This window comes from Dendronephthya gigantea, unplaced genomic scaffold (assembly GCF_004324835.1).
Source record: "Dendronephthya gigantea isolate DGI-Jeju-01 unplaced genomic scaffold, DenGig_1.0 000067F, whole genome shotgun sequence".
NCBI classification, from domain to species: Eukaryota; Metazoa; Cnidaria; class Anthozoa; order Malacalcyonacea; family Nephtheidae; genus Dendronephthya; species Dendronephthya gigantea.
In genome coordinates this window covers 729086-748316 of record NW_021163077.1, presented here as the reverse complement: position 1 = coordinate 748316, position 19231 = coordinate 729086, and the positions used below count along the sequence as shown (strand labels likewise).

The following is a 19231-nucleotide window of genomic DNA, read 5'->3' as shown; positions in this document are numbered from 1 at the left end:
GTTGTAGGATTAAATTTGAATGCCCGCTGGTTCACAGAATAATAAGTACGGCCATAAAATGAGACGAAAAGATTAGTGTTATAGTTTTATGGAAGATAGTAATTCTCCATTTTACTTTCGAATTTTCCGATTTTTCCTTTTCCATCATATAGAAGGGGAAAATGTCAAATATGCATCAAGCGAGTTGCAATGTTTCTCAAATTTACGTTAAAGGGATCTACATCACAATAAAGTCAATATGAAATCGACCACCGATTTCTGCCCGGTCTATAAACTATGGTTTTATCGAACCTGCACAGAGTCACAGACTCGTAGCCATGCAACTCTCTATTTATCTTCATAAGCAAGGCCAAGGTCTTGCATGACTGCTGATCCATACTTATTATATGTGGCGAAGGTGTGGGGAGCTCTATATGGTAGTACATCCAAGTTGGAATCCAACACGAACTAAAAATCGATAGATAAATTTGGCGTTCGAGAGATATCCGAAACGATTAGCGAATTGTTACATCATATCTCAGTCCGGGCCACCTGCTCAATGCTGACGCAAGTTTTCAGTGCATTTCTTGAATTTTGCAGGAATACCGCTTTCATGCATGTTTCTACCCGAACACATTACTATACTCATACGAAGTCCCAAATACGTCAGTTGCAAAATGATCAAAAAGACGGACTTCCCGGCCAAAGACGGACTTCCAAAATAGTCAAAATCACATCTACACCGGCTAAATATAATCCACGGTTATGCCACATTAACCTGTGCCAGATTGTCCGGTAAAAGCTCCACTGCATGAGCTCGATCGTCTGCCATCAAGAATTATCATATATAAGATTGATATAAAAAAGTTACCGCGATCAGTCTATACCGGCAAATTTTGCTTATTCATACTGTATACTAATATTATAGCGATTAGCGATCACGCCATGGCCACAGGCGAGTCGGCATCACTGACACATCTCATATCCAAAATGGTCAAACCGGTCATGTTTTGAGGTAGAGTATTTCGTTAAAAACAAAGCGGTAAAACTGCATTTCCCATGCAGGACAGAGGTAGATAGCAATCGATATAGCTACTTGAAAGTCTTGAATGTAGAGTTCTTTAAACACTCCAAAATACCAGTAATCTGTCTGTAATGAAACGAAACAGGACCTGGCCGTTTCTGCCGTATAAAGGAAAGCGCCCTATGTTTTTAAGAATTATATGCGAATAAATACATAAGTTATACATACATTTCAGTTTTCCCCCCAAAAAATATACAAGCATGGACGCAGTCATGCAAATGCAGACTTAATGCTCTAGATCTTTATCGCCAAAAAATCATCGGCTTACTGCAATATTGATATGAACCGAATACAAACACTGCTAAGTTGTTCAAAATCATATCAACTAGTACAATGTGTCGCGTGCAGGGGCTTCAAACCTCATAAATCATGCTCAATCCAGCCTACTTATAGTATTGTTTTACTTTATACAAAAGAGATTTGCTTGGAGCCTTGGCATCATTTCACATGTAATTGATGTTGCTAACACATTGCTGTGGGCAATACGTATATTTATTTTGTCTTATTGTTCCAGCGTGTTTGGAGAGTTTTGGAAAGTTAAAGTTTTTTTTTCAAATTGTCACATCGTGCTTAGTTGTGCCGGCCATCTTGGATTAACGAAGATAATGCTGGTCTTCCTGTTAAGGTCACATGCGGTCCCCCGCATCATTTCTTATCGTGTGTAAATCCTATATAGACCAATAATATTGACCGATTTTGCTTCTAGACGCTGGAAGCAATTTCACCGTTAATTCTACCGAGTGACGTCATAAGACTGTATGTAATAAAATAATAAGGGTGGAAAGTTGGCTGACAGTTCCTGGCTTTCTGTCAAAATACTTTATAAAGAAATTCTTTGAAACTAATTTGTTGAACTGACAATATGAAAAATATATGTGAAATTTGAAATAAAACTGGTATAACTTTTAAGGGTTACTTCCCAGTAACTGCATGGCAATCAAGAAACTGAATTTCACCCATATCACTATTGTCTATTGATTATTGTTGACTTGTTGTAATATTTATTGGTGCCAGAGTGATGGTCACTGGTCAAATGGGATGATGAGCAATAGAAGTTAGGTGATGATCAATTTCCTAGCAAGTAGTGGTGATCAAGTCATCTTATTGGTGGTGGTATCATGACATGATGGTAATCACTGTTATGATCTCTGCAAAAAGTGCTGTATTCTGTAGTGTTGGATGGGACAAAGTACAGTATTTATAGTGATTATGATCCTAATGCATAACTTTAGTTAAAAATGTACCTCTCAGGTGCTTGATCTCTTGCTTTTAAAGTGTTTGTTGGACCAATCAACTGTCTCCAATATGAAATGGCATCTTCTCGACCAAGAACTAATGCCACAATTGGTCCACTGAAGAAAAATGTAAAAGCTAACAGGGTATGGTCAAGTTGAACTTCATTAATGAACTTTATTTTGAACTTTAAGATAACTGTTTGCCAAGGATACACTCAAACCAATTCACGCAGTATTAGATTATTAATACATGTCTGAATCTAACTTGCACATGTGTGTGAGAGCTAGGAAATTATAAAAACGTTTATCATCCTTTACGCACGATCATGTAACACTTCATACTCTGAGGGTATCACACTTCTGAATGCTTTGTTCACAAGTCATGAAGATGTTACAAGCTATGCAGTGGCAATGATGTAAGTGTATTATATGAATTAATGTAGGGAATGTTTACTAGCTGCTGCAATTAAAGTAAACTGAGCCATGCTTCACCTGCTAATGTAAGCCACCAAACTTGGGAAGAACATTTTACCATAGTGCTCAGCATAGAAATCACTAGTCTGTTCAGGTGTGAGGTGCACTTGTCGTTTCTAAAAGGTAATCACAATTACAATTTGGTTAGGCAATCGAGCCTGTTTATATGGAAATCACTTATTGTATCCAGCCATAGGCGTACATGCTGTGGGGGCTGCAATTAATGCACCATACATTTTTCAGGCAAAATATCTGATGAAGAAAGTCCTATGAAGAAAGTTTATGAACATTCTTAAACATTCATGACGACGATGGGATGAGTTGTGTGGCACTTGTGTCTCAATTGAGAGGGTGCCATGTTACTCTGCACTATATATAATTACATGAGGTAATGTTGGTTGGTGGCATATCTTATTTGTTCAAAACTCTACCCATCTTTAGAAATTAATCCAGGTGCATTCCATGCAGCTAGGTCACGCCTGGCATATTATGCTCGTTGACCAGAATCGGCCTATAGCCTTTCTATATAGTTTGTACATGAAATGCACAACTGGACAGTGGACACTGGTTGTATCCAGGAAAGTGTTTCCGTTTTACTCTTAATTATATCATGTAAACAGCGTGTTGGCTTTTGTGCTCAGTTTATACAACAAACGAGCTCTCGTTGATGCCGAATAGCCAGCCAAGCGGGTATTAAGCTCCAAGAAAACAGTTCTCAAGTATTCAAAGCAACTATACCTGTAAAATACTGAATCCATGTTGTTGTATAATTTCCTCTATTTCGTCTCGTTTATCGATCGCATCTGGTTTTATTATAGCCAGAGTCCTTCCTAAGTTTATAGGGGTGAAGGAATCAACCACAGGGCTCTCTTCTTCAGGCATATTTTACGGATAAACGAGTAAAAAATTGCAATGTTTTCTTCTAACGTGCGAAGTTAAAGTTGCTTCGACGCGTTGCTATGGAAACACAAAATACGGCTGTCAATGTTGCCACTTTGTGAAGGACGCTTTCCTTTTGGAGGAAAATCCATTCTACAATTGCTGCAATGCTGCATACGTATTGATCATAAGTTGATACAGTATACAGAGCCTCGATTTATTATTTTTTTAACTGTTGACAACCTCAAAATTACGTTTTATGATTATCTATAATCATGTTAAATGGAATTGCAGTTTTGGCAAAATATACTGAATAGATTGCTAAAGTGAAAAGCAAACAGCGAATAGGAGGACAAGCTGTAGAGACGAAAGATTTAGTTTTCTTTTCTCGCTTTCATATAACTGTGAAAAGTTCCGAAGCTGATCGTCACCTGCTCCTGATCTTCACTAGATCAATCCAGTTAGATTTTCAGCAATATTTTATATACCCATAGCAACGAGGCAATCAAACGAATGCGTGAAGAAAGAAATTAAAGGCGTTGTTTACTAGATTAAGATTGGAAATAGATTATTAAGCTAATAATCCCGAAAAATTATTTTGCTACAATTATAGGTTTTTAATCCAGTTAGATTATGATAGCGCTTAATTAACAAAATTACGAGCGGAGGTGACGAAAAAACTGTCAATATTCAGTTTTTCGGCATGGAATAAAGTTATAGACCCCAGTTACAATGAAACACTGTAAAACATAAGGGAGTGTTTTTATGTCACGTCCGCATCGTAGATTTGGTGAATCGTATACTGAAAAATTGGTTAGGGGCAATGACGCCATCTAGTAATTATGACGTCAGTAATCAGACGCAGCAAAAAGCAAGCGAAAATATATTTGTGCCAAAAGGCGCTTTATTTTTTTGAAATAAAAAAAGGAGAATAAAGTAGATTATTATTTTTTGATTCTCCTCAAAACCATGACTAAAATTTCACGAAGAAGAAAGATTGCGAGCTGGGAAAATGTGAAGGAAAAAATTCAAGAAATCATGGAAAATGTGCCTGACCACACCACAGCTTTAAGTTTGCCGTATGGCATGCAAGGTCTTATTAACTAACATTTTTGGCCCAATTTTAAATGCTGCACAGTTTATTATTCTTTGGTTCTATGAAAGGAGGTGAAACGCCTCGAAGTTATTTCATTGCTCGTCATTTTGGCGAAAGTTCATGGTTATTGCCAATATTGGCTTATTGCAAACAAAGAATAAGGTTATCATAAAAAGTTGATCAGAGTTTCTTGTACGGCTATTCCACGATAGAGCGGATAGCCGATAAAGCTTCGAAGCGTTTGTTATCTGTCTACACAATGCATACTCAGATACTCTCATGCAACATGTCAATCTCCATAGTCTAATAATCAACTAATCGATTTTCTATCATTTCCAGGTTTATATGACATCTCCCATCCTGAACCCATCCGAATTCTTCTTCATCCACATATAAACGACTATGACTGTTTTGTGACTCACCATGGCAAAGCGAAGAAATTCTGGTTAAATTTATGGACGGTCAATCAGAAGGATTCACAGCCCGAAAAGAAGAACACGAAGATTCAGTTGAACTATCCGCTGAAACATATTGTGTACGTCGCCACACACAGATGCTTTGTAGCCTTTGCGACCGACTTGACTCTGCGCGTCTACGCAACCGTTAACTTCATCGAGATGTCACGTGCGGAAACGAGCCATAGCGTGCTGTGTTTGTATTATAACGCGTGTCGGGACGACGTCCTCACGGGCTGTCTGGGTTTCGTGATGATATGGAAGTTTCCTCAGGCGCAAACCGATCCGTTATTCCCGACCCAAAGAATCGAGTGTCCGGCCATACATCCCGACTACTGGGTGACATGGATCAAAGTCGACAAATCTTCGAGACAGTTGCTGCTGAATTGCGAAGAAGCGATGATTGTACTTGATGAACGAAGCTATGAACTCAAGTATAATTTTAACATTGATTTACGCCACAGTCTACCATTTACAGCATGTGCCTTCTATCATCCAAGCTGCTACTTTATAACGGGTGAGTCCATTTTTATTTGTTTCAGGCAGTTTGAATTTGACATATCGTCCATAAGTTTCTTTTTCAACACATTTAATAAAGCCTAGACCCTAATTATTAAATTTTTATTTGGTGTTTAAAAAATTCAAAAGCAAAGCAGGAGATTTTCGTGAAAGGGTAACGTCTATGTTCGGCGATTGCTAGAAATTAACGCAAAACATGCGAATTCTAAAGCAGAATTATTGAGTCATTGTAATTGGGTCCATCAAATTGAAAGGGCATTTCTTGCCGCCCTATGGGGCGACTGCCCTGCAGCTCCCCCCAGCCATGGCGTCCTGCGGTCACTCCTACCTGTTCAAAGCTCAGTAGGTAGCGCAGTTACCTTTACCTTTTGATGTGGAACTGCGACCTGTATTATCGCTGGAGAGAAGAAGAGATTCAACTGATTTCTGGTGATTACATTGTATTACGACCTTTTGCCACGAAATTTCTTGAAAAACGTATCCAGCTATTTTTAGCTACCTATCGCTTCCAAAAAAGAGGAACATTTTCGCGCCACCCGATATACCTACTTTTTCAGTGGATGGGTGTAGAGTAATTTTTTAGACTGATGAGTGACACCCAGCTCTCATGTCTCATGAAAAAATGTGAAACAACCGCTTTGCTTTCTTCCGAAATCGACGTTTGATTATAGTCCTGTGTATGTAGGATCAAAAGATTACGCCGTCAAAGTGTGGAACACAAGTCTTAATCAATGTCCTTTGGTCACTAGTTTTTGTGGTATGTCTTCCTTCTTGTATATTTTATATTTCATGTAACAATGTTACTAGACCGACTATATAATTAAGTGCAAAATTGGTATTAAATGTTAACTGCTTGTCTAATTGAAATCATGTTTATGAATCTGTTTTCATTAGTATTTACATTTTTACATTCTATCTAGTGATCAGTTGGAAAAATCATGCCTTTACCCAGTGAACGAAAGGCTTATCACGATTTATTTGTTGTAGGCACAACCTTGTGTTTTAAGGTTCAGGCATGTTGTTATAGGGACACAAAATGTAACCCACTTTCTAGCTCCTTTTACAAAAAGTGAAAAATACATCCAAAATGGCGGATAACCACAAATAGAAACTATGACGTCAGTTTTAATTTTGTAAATTTGTCCCTAGGACATTGCAGGGCCATAACCGCACTGGAAGTCGACATCCCACATCACCTCGTGATCTCAAGTTCAACGGACAAAACCATCCGTTTATGGTGTTTGGAAACTTTCGCGCTCACATACGTTTTGGAGACTGGAGAAGAGGTACACCACATGGAGCTCATGACGTCACGCAGGCTGTTCTACCAATCTGACGAGCATATTCGGGTTTGGAACCTGAACCACTTTCACACATTGTTTACGGTCTTAGGGTTCGAAATTGTGACGTCACGTCGCGTAGTGTCACGCGGGTTTCCCACGCGGTTGTTACTGCATGGTAAAGATGGTGCTATAAGAATTGTTTCCCCGAGTGATGGGACAATTATTACCACCATGTTTCCCCTTCAAACCCTCCCTGAAGGAATTGCTGACTACGCGTATAATCCACGCGAGGATCGACTATACGTGGTGCTGACGTCTGGTGCAATATTAGTCTTTAATACCAGAACAAATCCTTGCAGGTGAGTGCGCCTGGTGGGTGTGCAATGGGCTATTCCATGTATCACCTTTAAGACTTATCACACGAGTCATTTCTTGTTTTTTATAGGCCCATTTACACATGCAATTTTAGCTGTGATTCAGATATGATTTTCTTCAGTTTAGATAGCTGTAAACATGTGTTGTGTTAGAGATAATCAAATAAGGAAAGTTAGGAAACCTTATTCATCAAAGCATTCTTAAATATTCCTTCATTTACATCAAAGGAATTAAATCGCACAGCAAAAATTGTAAGCGTAAACTAACGTTAAGTAACTAGTTAGTAGTTACAAAATTAATGTTCTGTTGGTAACTAGTTACAATTGAAAACAAATTTCAAAAAGATTCCTGAACTTTTACACCACTGCTTTCATGTATGCGTCATTTTGGTCCACGTTGTGCAAAATTGATTTCCGATATTTTCAGTGCTTATCAGTTATGGAAAACAGAAATGTTTGGCAGCGAAAGAGTGACATCAACTTCCTTTGCCGAGACTTACGGAGTGAGCTGTGTTGCTATGATGAATATTGACGAACGAACTGCGGATGATGAAATATATCATTATACGTTGTTGTTTGCTGGTTTGAATAACGGACATATCACGTTGGTATATAGCAATGGTAAGAGTCATGAGAGTATTTTGGTGAATGTCTACAGTATTTAGTCGTCCCAATGTCCCATTCCCACTCCCACACGGCAATCACTGGGAAATGTAACATCATGAAATTCTTCTTATACCTTGCGATGCAATTCTGGAGTTGATGCATGCATGCTTTTCGATTGTAACTAAGCAAATGTGAATCAGACTAGATGTAGAAAGACTAGAAAACATAATTCACGAGACCTAAAGAGAACAACGTGCAACATTATTAATATTACACACTACGTTTAATCGAGTCATTCATATATGCAGACTAACTACTACCTGAAGTTTGCTAATGATAAATATATAAGCTCAACAGCGAAATATAGGAGATGAGAATATTAATATTAATATTATATAAACCCCCTTGATCAATTATCAAGTACAAACTCTACGTAAATCCTAAACCTGACCCTGATCCTTTACTATATGAAGCTCAAATCCTTTACTTCAGTAAATGAAGCTACTTTTCATTTTATTCCAGAATCAAGCATGCATGATACAATTGAGGCCCATTACGGAAAGATAGCGCTTCTTCGTGTATCGGAAGGACTCGAACAAAATAGGCAGAGCTCCTTGTACTCCGCCATATTGGTATCGTGTGGTACCGATTGCGAACTGAAAGTATGGAAAATTGAGTTCCGTAATTATTCTGCCAAGATCATTTCACTTGAGCTGTGGAGTTACGTGAAGTTGCTAAGCATACCTCGTGATATGGAGACGATTGGGTACACTATAGGACTTGTTATGGATGATAATGCACTTGTAACGTGCAGGTAAGCGAGATAAATAGGTAAGGTGGTGGATAAGAAGGGGCTCATTGCCTACACTCATTGCCTACATTTCACTTGTCCATTGGATCCAATGTACAAATATATGTCTGATGGCATTTTAAAATGCCTGTTGGACATTTTTAAAAATATTGGACTTCAATCTTTATGAGCATCCTCTTCTCACACAGGTATTAAAAATATCATTACTTTATGTAGGAATGTAGTTCGCACGCTCTAAACCTTTGCATGATCTATAATAACTATATTAAATCTTTTTTGCAAAGCTTAGCATAGCCATAGAAGCTTAAGAAAAAAAAGTTTCGTGTTTGCCCAACCTTTCATTGAGTAAATAAGCCTAATCTTAGGTACATTTTACTCACTTAGCTCTATTTGCATAACAGACGGCAAACATGCTATAAAATTACTCGTGAATTTTGAAACACATCTTTTCTCCTGTTTTTAGGGTGAACCACGAGTGCGAGCGGCCGGCACGAAGCAGGCACAGCCAACGAGATTCCATATCAAGAAATGGCCTATATGAAGTAGACTGTTTTACATCAACCGCTGAAGAAAAACACTCGAAAACTATTACTGGGGTATGAAAAACGTTTCGACCAACATTTTGCATTAGTATACGTTAAGGACTTATGGGTATAATACTTATTACTAGCAAACATCGTTCATGGTATAATAGTTACTTTATTACTATACAAATTATAGCCAGTGGCAAACGAGAAGAGTGCTTCTAATGTGCTTAACCAAACATTGTAGGATCTCTTCGATTCGGTTTTAAGTATATTTGGGACAACTTTCTTAGAGGAGGGGAGTAACAATACCTTCACAGATCCATGCAATATAAGCATTAAGCAAGTCAAAAAGTGTTCAATATTATCAAGATGCAAATTCAACAAGAACACCGAGACTGTTTATCAAATATTGCAATTTTTATCCCATTAACATTAATGAAAAATGAGCTGTTCGAGAGTTAAGTTATTTACCTAACTAATCGCCCCACAATGGCCGCAAGAGATTATAATAATATAATATAGTAAACGAATAAAGTCGCTGTCTGACCGGCTCTAGTCTTTCTCTCATGGAGAGTTGTGTATAAAAAACTGTTGACAAATCTAAATTCTACACTTCTATACTGTGGAATTAGAAATCGAACTTATTTAAAGAGGACACAGGCTATTTATCAAATATTGACACTTTTACCTCATTACAATTAATCACAATTTGCAATGACTTATTTTTTTTCATATAAATGATTAAACAAAAACCGAAAATAAGAACAACGAAAACACTTGGAAAGCTGAAGTGGGAAAATGTTCTTCCCGAGGGAAATCACATGCGGATTGATGGATACTCGAGTTTTTTAACTTTCAGGAATTGAATTACACATGCAATATTAAAAGCTTAAATGAAAGTAGACATGCGCATGCGTACTGACATTCTGGGCCCCGTTGTAAAGAAATTTATCACCAAGGCTTTTGGTGTCAACTGCAATTTAATTCAATTTAACTGCAAAACAAGTACTTAAAAACGTAGTTAAGATTTAAGGCCGTTTTCCACTTCATCCGAATCGTAGCGAAACGTAGCGTATCTCATTGTTTTGATGTCATTAGCTCTGGTCGAATACTCCGGAAACAAAGAGATACGCTACGTTACGCTACGATACGGTTGAACTGGAAAACAGACCTTAAACGTCCATACAAACGGCTTCTTATATCAAACTGTTTGAATTTTCAGCTCTCTGCCTGTTCCACACTCGGTCTATTCGCGACTTCAAGTGATGACTGGAGTGTGAAGATTTGGAACACTGAAGCTAAACTATTGAAAGAAATCTGTTTTGAGGAGTCCTTGCGTGGCGTGTGTTTTGCGAACACACGTGGGGATCTATTGGTTGGTTTCCAGTCTCATATCAGCATTGTTCCGCTCACCAACTATCTCCCTCTGAGAATACTCGAGATGCTGTCGACGATGGAGTTTCCTGATGACATTTTTGAACATCATTTACCCTTTGATCCCATGTTGGCTTTCTCGTACGACCCTTCAAGTACGCCATGCTTGCCGCTGGACCTTGGGCAGAGAAGACTGTTGCTTCAGCAACAAGAGGAACGTAGTGTGAAGGTACTGGGTATATAGGGATAGGGCAATATCAATTCTATTTGAGCCAATCTATTTTTCAAGGTGGTTTTTTCTCCGGGATTTTCCGTCCGATTTTTCAAATTTGATGGGTGCCAACGGACAGAATAGTTGAAATAGAAGTAACCACTAGGAAGAAACCACTGAAACCATCGATTTTAGCCTGGTTTCCTCATATGACGCCGACCTGTCGCAGACTTAGTGTCTGTAATCATCCAAGGAAAAAATGATTTCAGAAAGACAAAAGATTTCACTCATCAATATTCACCGACAATAATACTTTGCCGACGTCGGCGTCATAAAACAGGCTTTACTTTCCCCGTATGGTTAAAAGATTGGTTTCTACCTATACAACGCCTATAGTATAATAATAACTATAGCTCGTAAAACTGCGTGGCAGCGTAGTAATCATGCAACTTTCGTTCATCGAAAACAGTGTTTTGCTTCTATACCTTGGCCAACGCTCAGGATCCCATCGGCGCTATTCCTGCTGGACAGTCAGCTTGAGGAGGTTCCTGATGCCGAGGAGATTTTGCCTCCACCACGACGTTATTCAACAACCCAGGAACAAGAGGAACTGGATGAAAAAATACGGAAATTTCAGCGGTCATCTATGAGCAGGCGCAGTTCAGCTATGCATTCGCCGATATTGGAAGATGTTATTGCTAGAATTACGCAAAGTTTCAGCTCCCGGTCTGATGAAATTGTAAGTACGCCCGGTCATGTCGGATTTTTCGCGAGTATTTCTTTTGTGTATCGTCTCACTTGCACGAGGACAAGGAATTGATCAGCTCAAACGCGATTAAACTTAACTTTAGTAAAGTAAAAAACAAAGTCCGAAAAGACAAGACATCGTGAGAATCAATATTTGAATCAAACAAGACACAGGTTGAAACTGAAAATTTTCAACTTCATTTTAAAATCATCTTCAGACAGAATATCTGACCGACAAAATGACTGTCAATTTCAATCTGTCTTGTTTGACTCAAATATTGGTTCTCAAGATGTCTTAAACGAAATTTATTCATACTTTTTTTCCTAAACGAAATTTATTCATACTTTACGCTTACCATAATTGTTAAATGGAGATCTGCATGTCCTGAATCAAACGAATCTTGTAATTTAGGAAAATACTTAAGCTCAAACCGTCTAATTAATTAAATTACTAGCTTCAAGGTCATGACATCACGTTGTGTTACGATTGGAGAAAATCTGTTCATCGCAATGTAAAGAGAACGAATATTTTGCTGTTGCGTACTAGTTGATGTACCCCAATTCAAACCGCTTGTTTTTATTTTAGCCCGGGGTGAAGGTGGAGTTGTCATCCTCCAATCTGGTAGAGCAGCTCCGGCGGCTATTCGGCAGTGACGAGACTAGTATTCCCGACAACTATTGGCCATGTGCGCCTGATGGATACATCCCGAACTCTGTCGTAAGGCAGAGGGTACCCCCTAAAGAGGTACCCGAGCATCTCATCCCCAGGTTGCTGAGAGGGGAAGATGCAAAAGAATGGATAAGAAAAACTAAGAAGAAACGGATTAAAGATAAAGTAGGTAAGATGTATGGGGATTTGAGAAGATGGGAGTTGATTTAGGATGTCGTTAGTATAAGCTATATCCAAATCTGGCCTGCATGGGACGGTTGAGAACTGGCACTGGAAAAGTATAAGTAATGTTATTTTAGATTACAATTGCCGTGCATTGATTTCACTAGAAATTGCCGAGGATTATTACATTCCGTTGGACGATGATGATGAGCTTGGATTCTTCTCAATATTCGATGGTTATGACGAAGCCAATTATGACCATGAGAAGAAAAGTTTGCTACTCGAATCGTCTGATGAAGAAGATAAGATCTGCGAGGGCGAGGAGGTCAAGGAAGAACTGGACTCCAGCGAAGATGAAGAAGAAATGAAAATGAAATGGAAAGCTTCAACTAAAACAACTATGAGCAAGTATGACAGTTACTGTTATACATTTCTCCCGCCATGATTGTTTATTACCCGTGAAATTGTGAAAAAAATGTGTGAAAACACCTCTTTTAGCGCTAATGTAACTGTACATTAGCATAGAAATGATATTTGTTTATTTTCAAGGGAACAGATGCTGTCAAATATTCGCGCACGACAATCTATGCGGGACAAAAAGAAAGTCAGCAAAAAACCTGCAATGCCCATGATAATAGCTGCTGAGGTGAGTTGATTGTTTTCGAAAAGTCGGTCATCGTATTGAAAATATCAAACATGATCACAAAATAATGATCGCGGTGAACCTTACAGCCTACCAATTCCTTTTTCTCCTCCTTCAAACATACTTGGTTCATGGTTTCCACTTTTAGGAAGAGGATGTAGATGACGCGTGCAAACCGGAAGTGACGAAAGTTGTGACCAGTGGAAGTCACCAATCACCAGAGACAAAGAGTGCGACTAAAGAACCACAAGACCCAACCTTAAATCTGCCTCCCATGTTACGGCAAGTGGTTGAACAACCATGGTTTCCCAAGGCCTCATTGGTTGAGGGCATTACTGTTGAGGATATCTATAAAGAGATGATAACATTAATGGCTGACTGCGCTCCACTAACTTACGGGAAAATTTGCGATCAACTTTTAGACCTCATCGCGTAAGTATAGATCTCTACGTTTTTAAATTTGCGATCTCCATTTGAAGAACAGGTCAGAACCAATAGGTATCTGTTAGAGAGTGTTAGTAACATATTACTTGAACTTTTGCTAAAGAAATACTGGCATCTCGAATGAACAAAAGGAAAAGATGTTAAACGTTGTTGTTGATAATCTCCGTCATCCTGCAGCTGGTATTCGTCGTGCGAGCATCAAAACTGTTCATGAATTACGCTTCATTTCCGACGAAGTTGTTCATGGAATTGTTTCGTGTTTGGCGAGCGGCTCTCAAGATTTGCAGAAAGACGCTCTGCACGCTTTGGAACAGTTGCTGGGTAAGAGGTTGTTTTCTTTATACCGGGCACCATGCAGGCACGCGGGGGGATGGGGGGGGAAACCATGTCTTTTTTGTATTTGACCTGCATATATCTTTAAAAATAGATTAGCACTTGATTGGCTAATTCTGTTTCTGTAGCCAATGAGAGAAAGTTTACGGACACCATTTAAATATCATATATGAAGTGTTGTTGTTATATCTCTTTTCAGGGATCAAAGACAAAGAGGCGTTACGAGATCTCTTCGTCAAAATCGGCATCTTATCTCGTTCACCAACTCCAGACTCGGACACACAGGAAGAAACACTAACGCACCGCCTTAAAACTCGCACCAGGGAAAGTTTTAATCTTCTTAAGACTGTGGGGGACGACGCTAGGGTAGACATGAATAAATATATACACGATTGGTTAGAAGTAGAAACCAAGCCTTCTACGGCTTCTGATCAGAGCGCTATCCCTATTCCTGAAGTCAAAGTCGAAAAATTCACGACTCGTAACGGTGGAAAAATTAAGATGGCGTCGTCAATCGTGTCGAAGATAAAGTTATACAAGGTTTGCTGATTTTTGTATGTAGCTACCTCGATAAAGCCTATAATCGCGGATCGTATTCTGCTTTGTACCTTGGTGTACTGTTCATATACCCTTACCGTATATTAAATATATATTTTCCATTTAGCCCGAACCCCGTCTTTCCATCGTCGACCTGACATTTAAGGACTCATCAATATCCTCCCGCGAAAGTTCCGAAGCTGAGGAGATCGCCTCCCCTCCGATTGAATATACCCATGATCTGATGCAAAAGCTTAAGCGTACTAGAGCTGGCTGCAATCTACTTTCACGGTTGGGATATGACGAGACTCCTATGTATACATTAAACTTTGAGGTGCCTGAAATAGAGAAGGAAGCTGTGACAATTGAAGCACGTTCAAAAACGGAGAAACGACCACCAAGCGCTCTCACGGTAAGGAGCCTGTAGCTGGTGTGACCAGGTTGTGGGAACACTTTATGGTGCGATTATAGACAATCCAGAAGTCTTCTGGATTGTCTACGGTGCGATCCATGCGGATTGTGACTCTTTACACGCTCTGACGTTGCTTGTAGTTTGATATAGTCTTGATTGAAGAGTCGAGTCCTTTTCTATCATTTTGCGGTTTTACGTATCTGAAGGTTAATTGCTTTCCCAGTATTCTACAACAGTCAATGTAATCATTATCCGATGGATAGCGTGCTATCCAGCCTTCGTGCAAACCAAAGTTATAGTATCGCCCCATGCAGGGTAGTCTATTCACTCGATGGTGACCTCTCAAAGTTAAACCAATTAAAATTGCCTGTAGCTGGGAGCCTGGGAAGCTGCCAGCTGGTGTGACCAAGATTAACCGTTGTATTGAAGTAGAGGTTTTTTAATATTGAGCGCATATCTGTAGTGTTATTTTTTGCTGCAAAAAAGAAAATCACAATTGCAGGTGGATATCCATGCAGCCTTTGTACAACCGGCCTCCTGTACATTCGATCTCTTATTTCGTTTATTCAGAATTTGATAATTTGCTACTGTAGTAATTGGGGTGGTGTAATTAGATATAGACTTCTAGACACAACCTAAAAAAAAAAGAAAATCTTTCCGAAAAAAGGCCACTCCACTGACTTATAGAAGTCAGCACTGGGCATGCATGACAAACTGCAGTGCAGTTAGCATGCATGCTGTAAGGTAGTCTATCTATACACCAACTGAAGCCGTTTTTTAATAACGGAAAATTATCGGATACCTAAACAATAGCGTTTACTGGGTTTACTATAGCGTTTACTGGGTCAGTATTTGGTGGATGTGATTCTCATGTCCATTGCATGGTCATTACAATGCGTGAAAATAGCATTTAGTTTGATGTGCAGTATCCATGGAATTTGTTTGATGACTTTACCACCGAGCACAGACTGTGAAAAACAATGTTCGCTGCATGTCAAAAACAGTCTTCTGATTAGATCTATGAAGGATTAAATATCTAATGTTATAATTATCTTTTATAATAATTTGGTCAGTGAAGGTGTCTCGCCATGAATGTTTTGAACTTCAGTATGTTTTCCTGTTTATTCTCCGTGGGTTTATTTATCCTCCTAGTCATCAATCGAATAGTTCTTTCACGTCTTTGCATAACTTTGCTATCGGTTTACAGGGCTTTGCCTACGGAAAGAACAGAAGACATGTGGGGTCAATGTCAAGCAAAAGCGAGAAAGAATGGGACGAGTTTGACCAAGATTATATGAAATCTGGGGGTGAATGTCGCGAGAAAGGTTCTTATACCAATGTCGTATTGAGACTTTCAGTTAGTGACCGATTATAATACAGAAATAAAGGCAAACTTATACCTGCTCAACTATTTCTCATCGGTGAAATTCACTTTTTCACGAAATTCAAATTCCCATGCACTTAAAATGGAAACTAGGCTTTACATCATTCTATTTCAGATGTATCTCTCTTAGTAGACCGACACTGACAAAAATGATAACTCGAGCTCCATTTGCAGGCTATACCTACAATTTTTGGCACGGCGCTAAAAAATAGGTACGGATTCGGCATTATAAGACGATTCATTATTTCACAGATATGGCTAGTTTTCCTGATATCAAGATCTCAGACGTCTCAGTCATGTCCAGAAGAAGCGAAATAAAGCGAGAAAGCGACAACTTGGTCTTACCCAAGATATTGACAAAAATAAAGGCAAATCGAAGAAATTCGACTTTGGACGCTTTCAGAAGGCGCAATGGTCGTATAAAACGAGCGTACAGCATGGAATCACCAGGTAAGTGATGTCTGTGCATCGTTATTTTTTTTCTTTTTCCGGCATTTGTTGAGTAGCTACATGCAGTCACTGCATGAGATTCTGGATCATTACTAGAACTTTGGAAGGTCTTATGAAAACCAAAGGCTGGATAGCGCTACCCACCGGATAATGTTTTCTCCGCAATCGCTCTAAAATCAAAGTTATGACCACACAACGGCCAAATTTGAGAGCGACTGAAAAAACCACCATTTTCCGGTGGATAGCGCTCTACAGCCTTGGTACAACGGCCCCAATCCCAGGCTTTCATTGCATTCGAGGTTCATGCTATATATCCTGGCTATGTAAAACCGGCCTAATACAACCTAATAATACGTCTTGTAAGGTAACCAGCAGATTGTTGTTACACCAGTATGACTAATTAGAGCAACATATAATGAGAAAGAAGATCGGGTTGTCCACTTTGGCAAATGTATCCGCTTGGACAAAGCATTCAGTTATATTTACTTCTTACGTGTATCTTCATTGGTGTGTAAATGAACTGTGTAAATGAACTTATATACTTATGTGTGGGCCTTTACTTTCTGTGGTAGTAACACAGGGTCACAGACAGATATCTTGTTCTATTCAGTGACATGATGAGTCTAATTTTGGGTGATTTATATTTTCAGATTGGAATGATAAACTATTGGAATGGAGGTTCCGGAAACTTAATCAGAAGCATGGAGGGCAGGTCAAGCAAACAAGTCAGAAGCACCCAGAAGCTTCTAACACGGATAGCCGGGGTAAGTTATTTGGACCATTTCTTTCAATATTGATCAATAGACTTACTTATTAACATAAACTTTTACTACCTTTGTTTCACTGTACTTTATTTCTACGTGGGATTGAAATTGATATCTGACGTGTGGGGTACTTTTGATCTTACATGGGAGAATGGATGTATAATGCATGGCTAATTAAATTCTTTTGCACAGCAGAAGGCGAAGAGATGAAAAAGCCTGCCAGACGTGTAACAATCACCGAAGCCTCTGTTGATTGTAGTCGTCGAAAATCCATCCTGAGAAAACTGCAAAGAAAACGGCTTGAAGAGGAAATGCTAGCAGGGAAACTTTTACAAAGACACTCATTATCTACGACGACATCACTTCGGGTTCCGACCCCCAGCGAAGATAGTTTACCCTCACCAGGTTCCACACGGATATGTGAGGCCAACGTTCAATTACCGAAAATTCACATTCGTTCAAAGCAAGCTGAAAGAATTAAAACTTTAAGGGATTCTACGGGTAGAGGATCGGGCGATATAGCCCACGAGGAATTATCAGGTGATATAACCCGCAGAATTGACACTCGCTCGAATCTAGTCGGAAGAACTAAGAAATCAATAGATGATGATATGACTAAAGGGCCTATGTCAGATAATATTAACCGTGGTGTGCTATCTGGTGATGTAAACCGCGACGAATTATCTGGTGATATAACCAGCAGAATTAACACTCGCTTGAACCTAGCCGGAAGCACTAAGACATCAAAAGATGATGATACAGCTAAACGGCACATGTCGGATAATATTAACCTCGAGGTGCTATCTGGCGATATAAACCGTGAGGGGTTATCGGGTGATCAAATTAGCGGAGTATTATCGGATGATTCAACACGCGGGATGCTATCAGGTGATATGACCTGTACGGTGTTGCCGGGCGACAAAGCCCGGTTTCTAACGGGGACTAATGTTCCATATTCACTATGCACTGATGTTTTTGGTGAACGTTTGTCGCAAGGTACATCCGTGTTGGCGAGGAGACCTTTGGATGGGCTAGGGATGAAAAACGAAGCATTACGCGTTCTTCCTGTGAATCCCAAATTGACCATTGATACCGGTAAATGTACCTAAGCCTTGTTCCTAAATAAATGGATTTTAGTATAATACTTCGTTCAGTAGGCCACGAGGCTAGCAAAAGTTAACTATTCTGTTATTTTCTAGGTTGCAGTAAATGGGGGCGAAGTCGCTATGGGATCCTTGAGGTGGTATGGACAACTAGAGGTATCTATGACACACAGGACACGGAGGGATCCATGTTGGTGAATCAAAACCGCACCAATTTGAAAACGAATGAACCAACGCCTCACCATACAAAACCGATTGTTGTTAAAAAGCTTCTTAAACCAATCGGAAACCGCAACCTTGTTACCAACCCTTACACCGAAGAAACTGAACAGTTCATCGAGAGGAAACGTCGGAAGCTCCCGTGTGTTTCCGAAGCTTTACGATCGGTGACTAGTAATTCCGATTCCTCACGACAGCGTTTTGACTTTGAGACAGAATGTTTGTGCACAGTTCGTGAACTCCTGGACAGTGATAATTATTGTTCCTCGAGGTCGAATTAGATAATATTTAATAATGAATTTTGTTTCGTCTGACCCTGTCTTCAAGCGAATTGATTGATATTATTGTTTTGTCAAAAATGTTATTTTTACGTACGATTGTTTAGGAGAGTGTATTTGCCCTTAGGGTCAAACATTCATACACCTGGTCACTTGCCACGACATCTTGTTTCCAATA

The 19231-nt window shown here is 39.3% G+C and overlaps 2 protein-coding genes across 6 annotated transcripts in view; one reads left to right on the top strand and one right to left on the bottom strand.

The window, feature by feature from the left end:
- Positions 1–3720, bottom strand: part of LOC114530895 (nucleoside diphosphate kinase homolog 5-like) — a 15659-nt gene extending 11939 nt beyond the window's left edge. Inside the window, exons 1-3 of the mRNA XM_028552499.1 lie at positions 3511–3720; positions 2791–2888; positions 2308–2415 (exon numbers count right to left, since the gene is read on the bottom strand). Of these exons, the coding sequence (XP_028408300.1) occupies positions 2308–2415; positions 2791–2888; positions 3511–3654 (350 nt within the window). The 5' untranslated portion in view covers positions 3655–3720. The remainder of the gene's footprint in view (positions 1–2307; positions 2416–2790; positions 2889–3510) is intronic.
- On the top strand, positions 2101–19231 carry LOC114530891. Of its 5 annotated transcripts, none has more exons than XM_028552492.1 (23): positions 2101–2192; positions 2339–2442; positions 3016–3160; positions 5087–5719; positions 6407–6478; positions 6871–7363; positions 7806–7999; positions 8507–8798; positions 9259–9391; positions 10545–10925; positions 11377–11646; positions 12241–12493; positions 12654–12894; positions 13036–13132; positions 13278–13561; positions 13677–13894; positions 14106–14446; positions 14571–14855; positions 16063–16180; positions 16492–16689; positions 17340–17453; positions 17646–18548; positions 18653–19231. In XM_028552492.1, exons 4-23 carry the CDS (start codon positions 5365–5367, stop codon positions 19054–19056), a joined length of 5646 nt encoding a protein of 1881 aa, XP_028408293.1. In that variant the 5' UTR covers positions 2101–2192; positions 2339–2442; positions 3016–3160; positions 5087–5364; the 3' UTR covers positions 19057–19231. The 5 variants fall into 5 exon arrangements, with proteins under 5 accessions (XP_028408293.1, XP_028408296.1, XP_028408292.1 ...); XM_028552495.1 differs by having other exon boundaries at positions 2172–2252; positions 17649–18548; XM_028552491.1 differs by having other exon boundaries at positions 2172–2252.

Bases quoted from the DNA above. Each gene is read 5' to 3' on its own strand.
- LOC114530891 (XM_028552492.1), top strand. From the start codon at position 5,365: ATGTCACGTGCGGAAACGAGCCATAGCGTGCTGTGTTTGTATTATAAC. The intron at 13,133-13,277 runs GTGAGTTGATTG...TTCCACTTTTAG, and splicing joins CCATGATAATAGCTGCTGAG to GAAGAGGATGTAGATGACGC. The intron at 14,856-16,062 runs GTAAGGAGCCTG...ATCGGTTTACAG, and splicing joins GACCACCAAGCGCTCTCACG to GGCTTTGCCTACGGAAAGAA.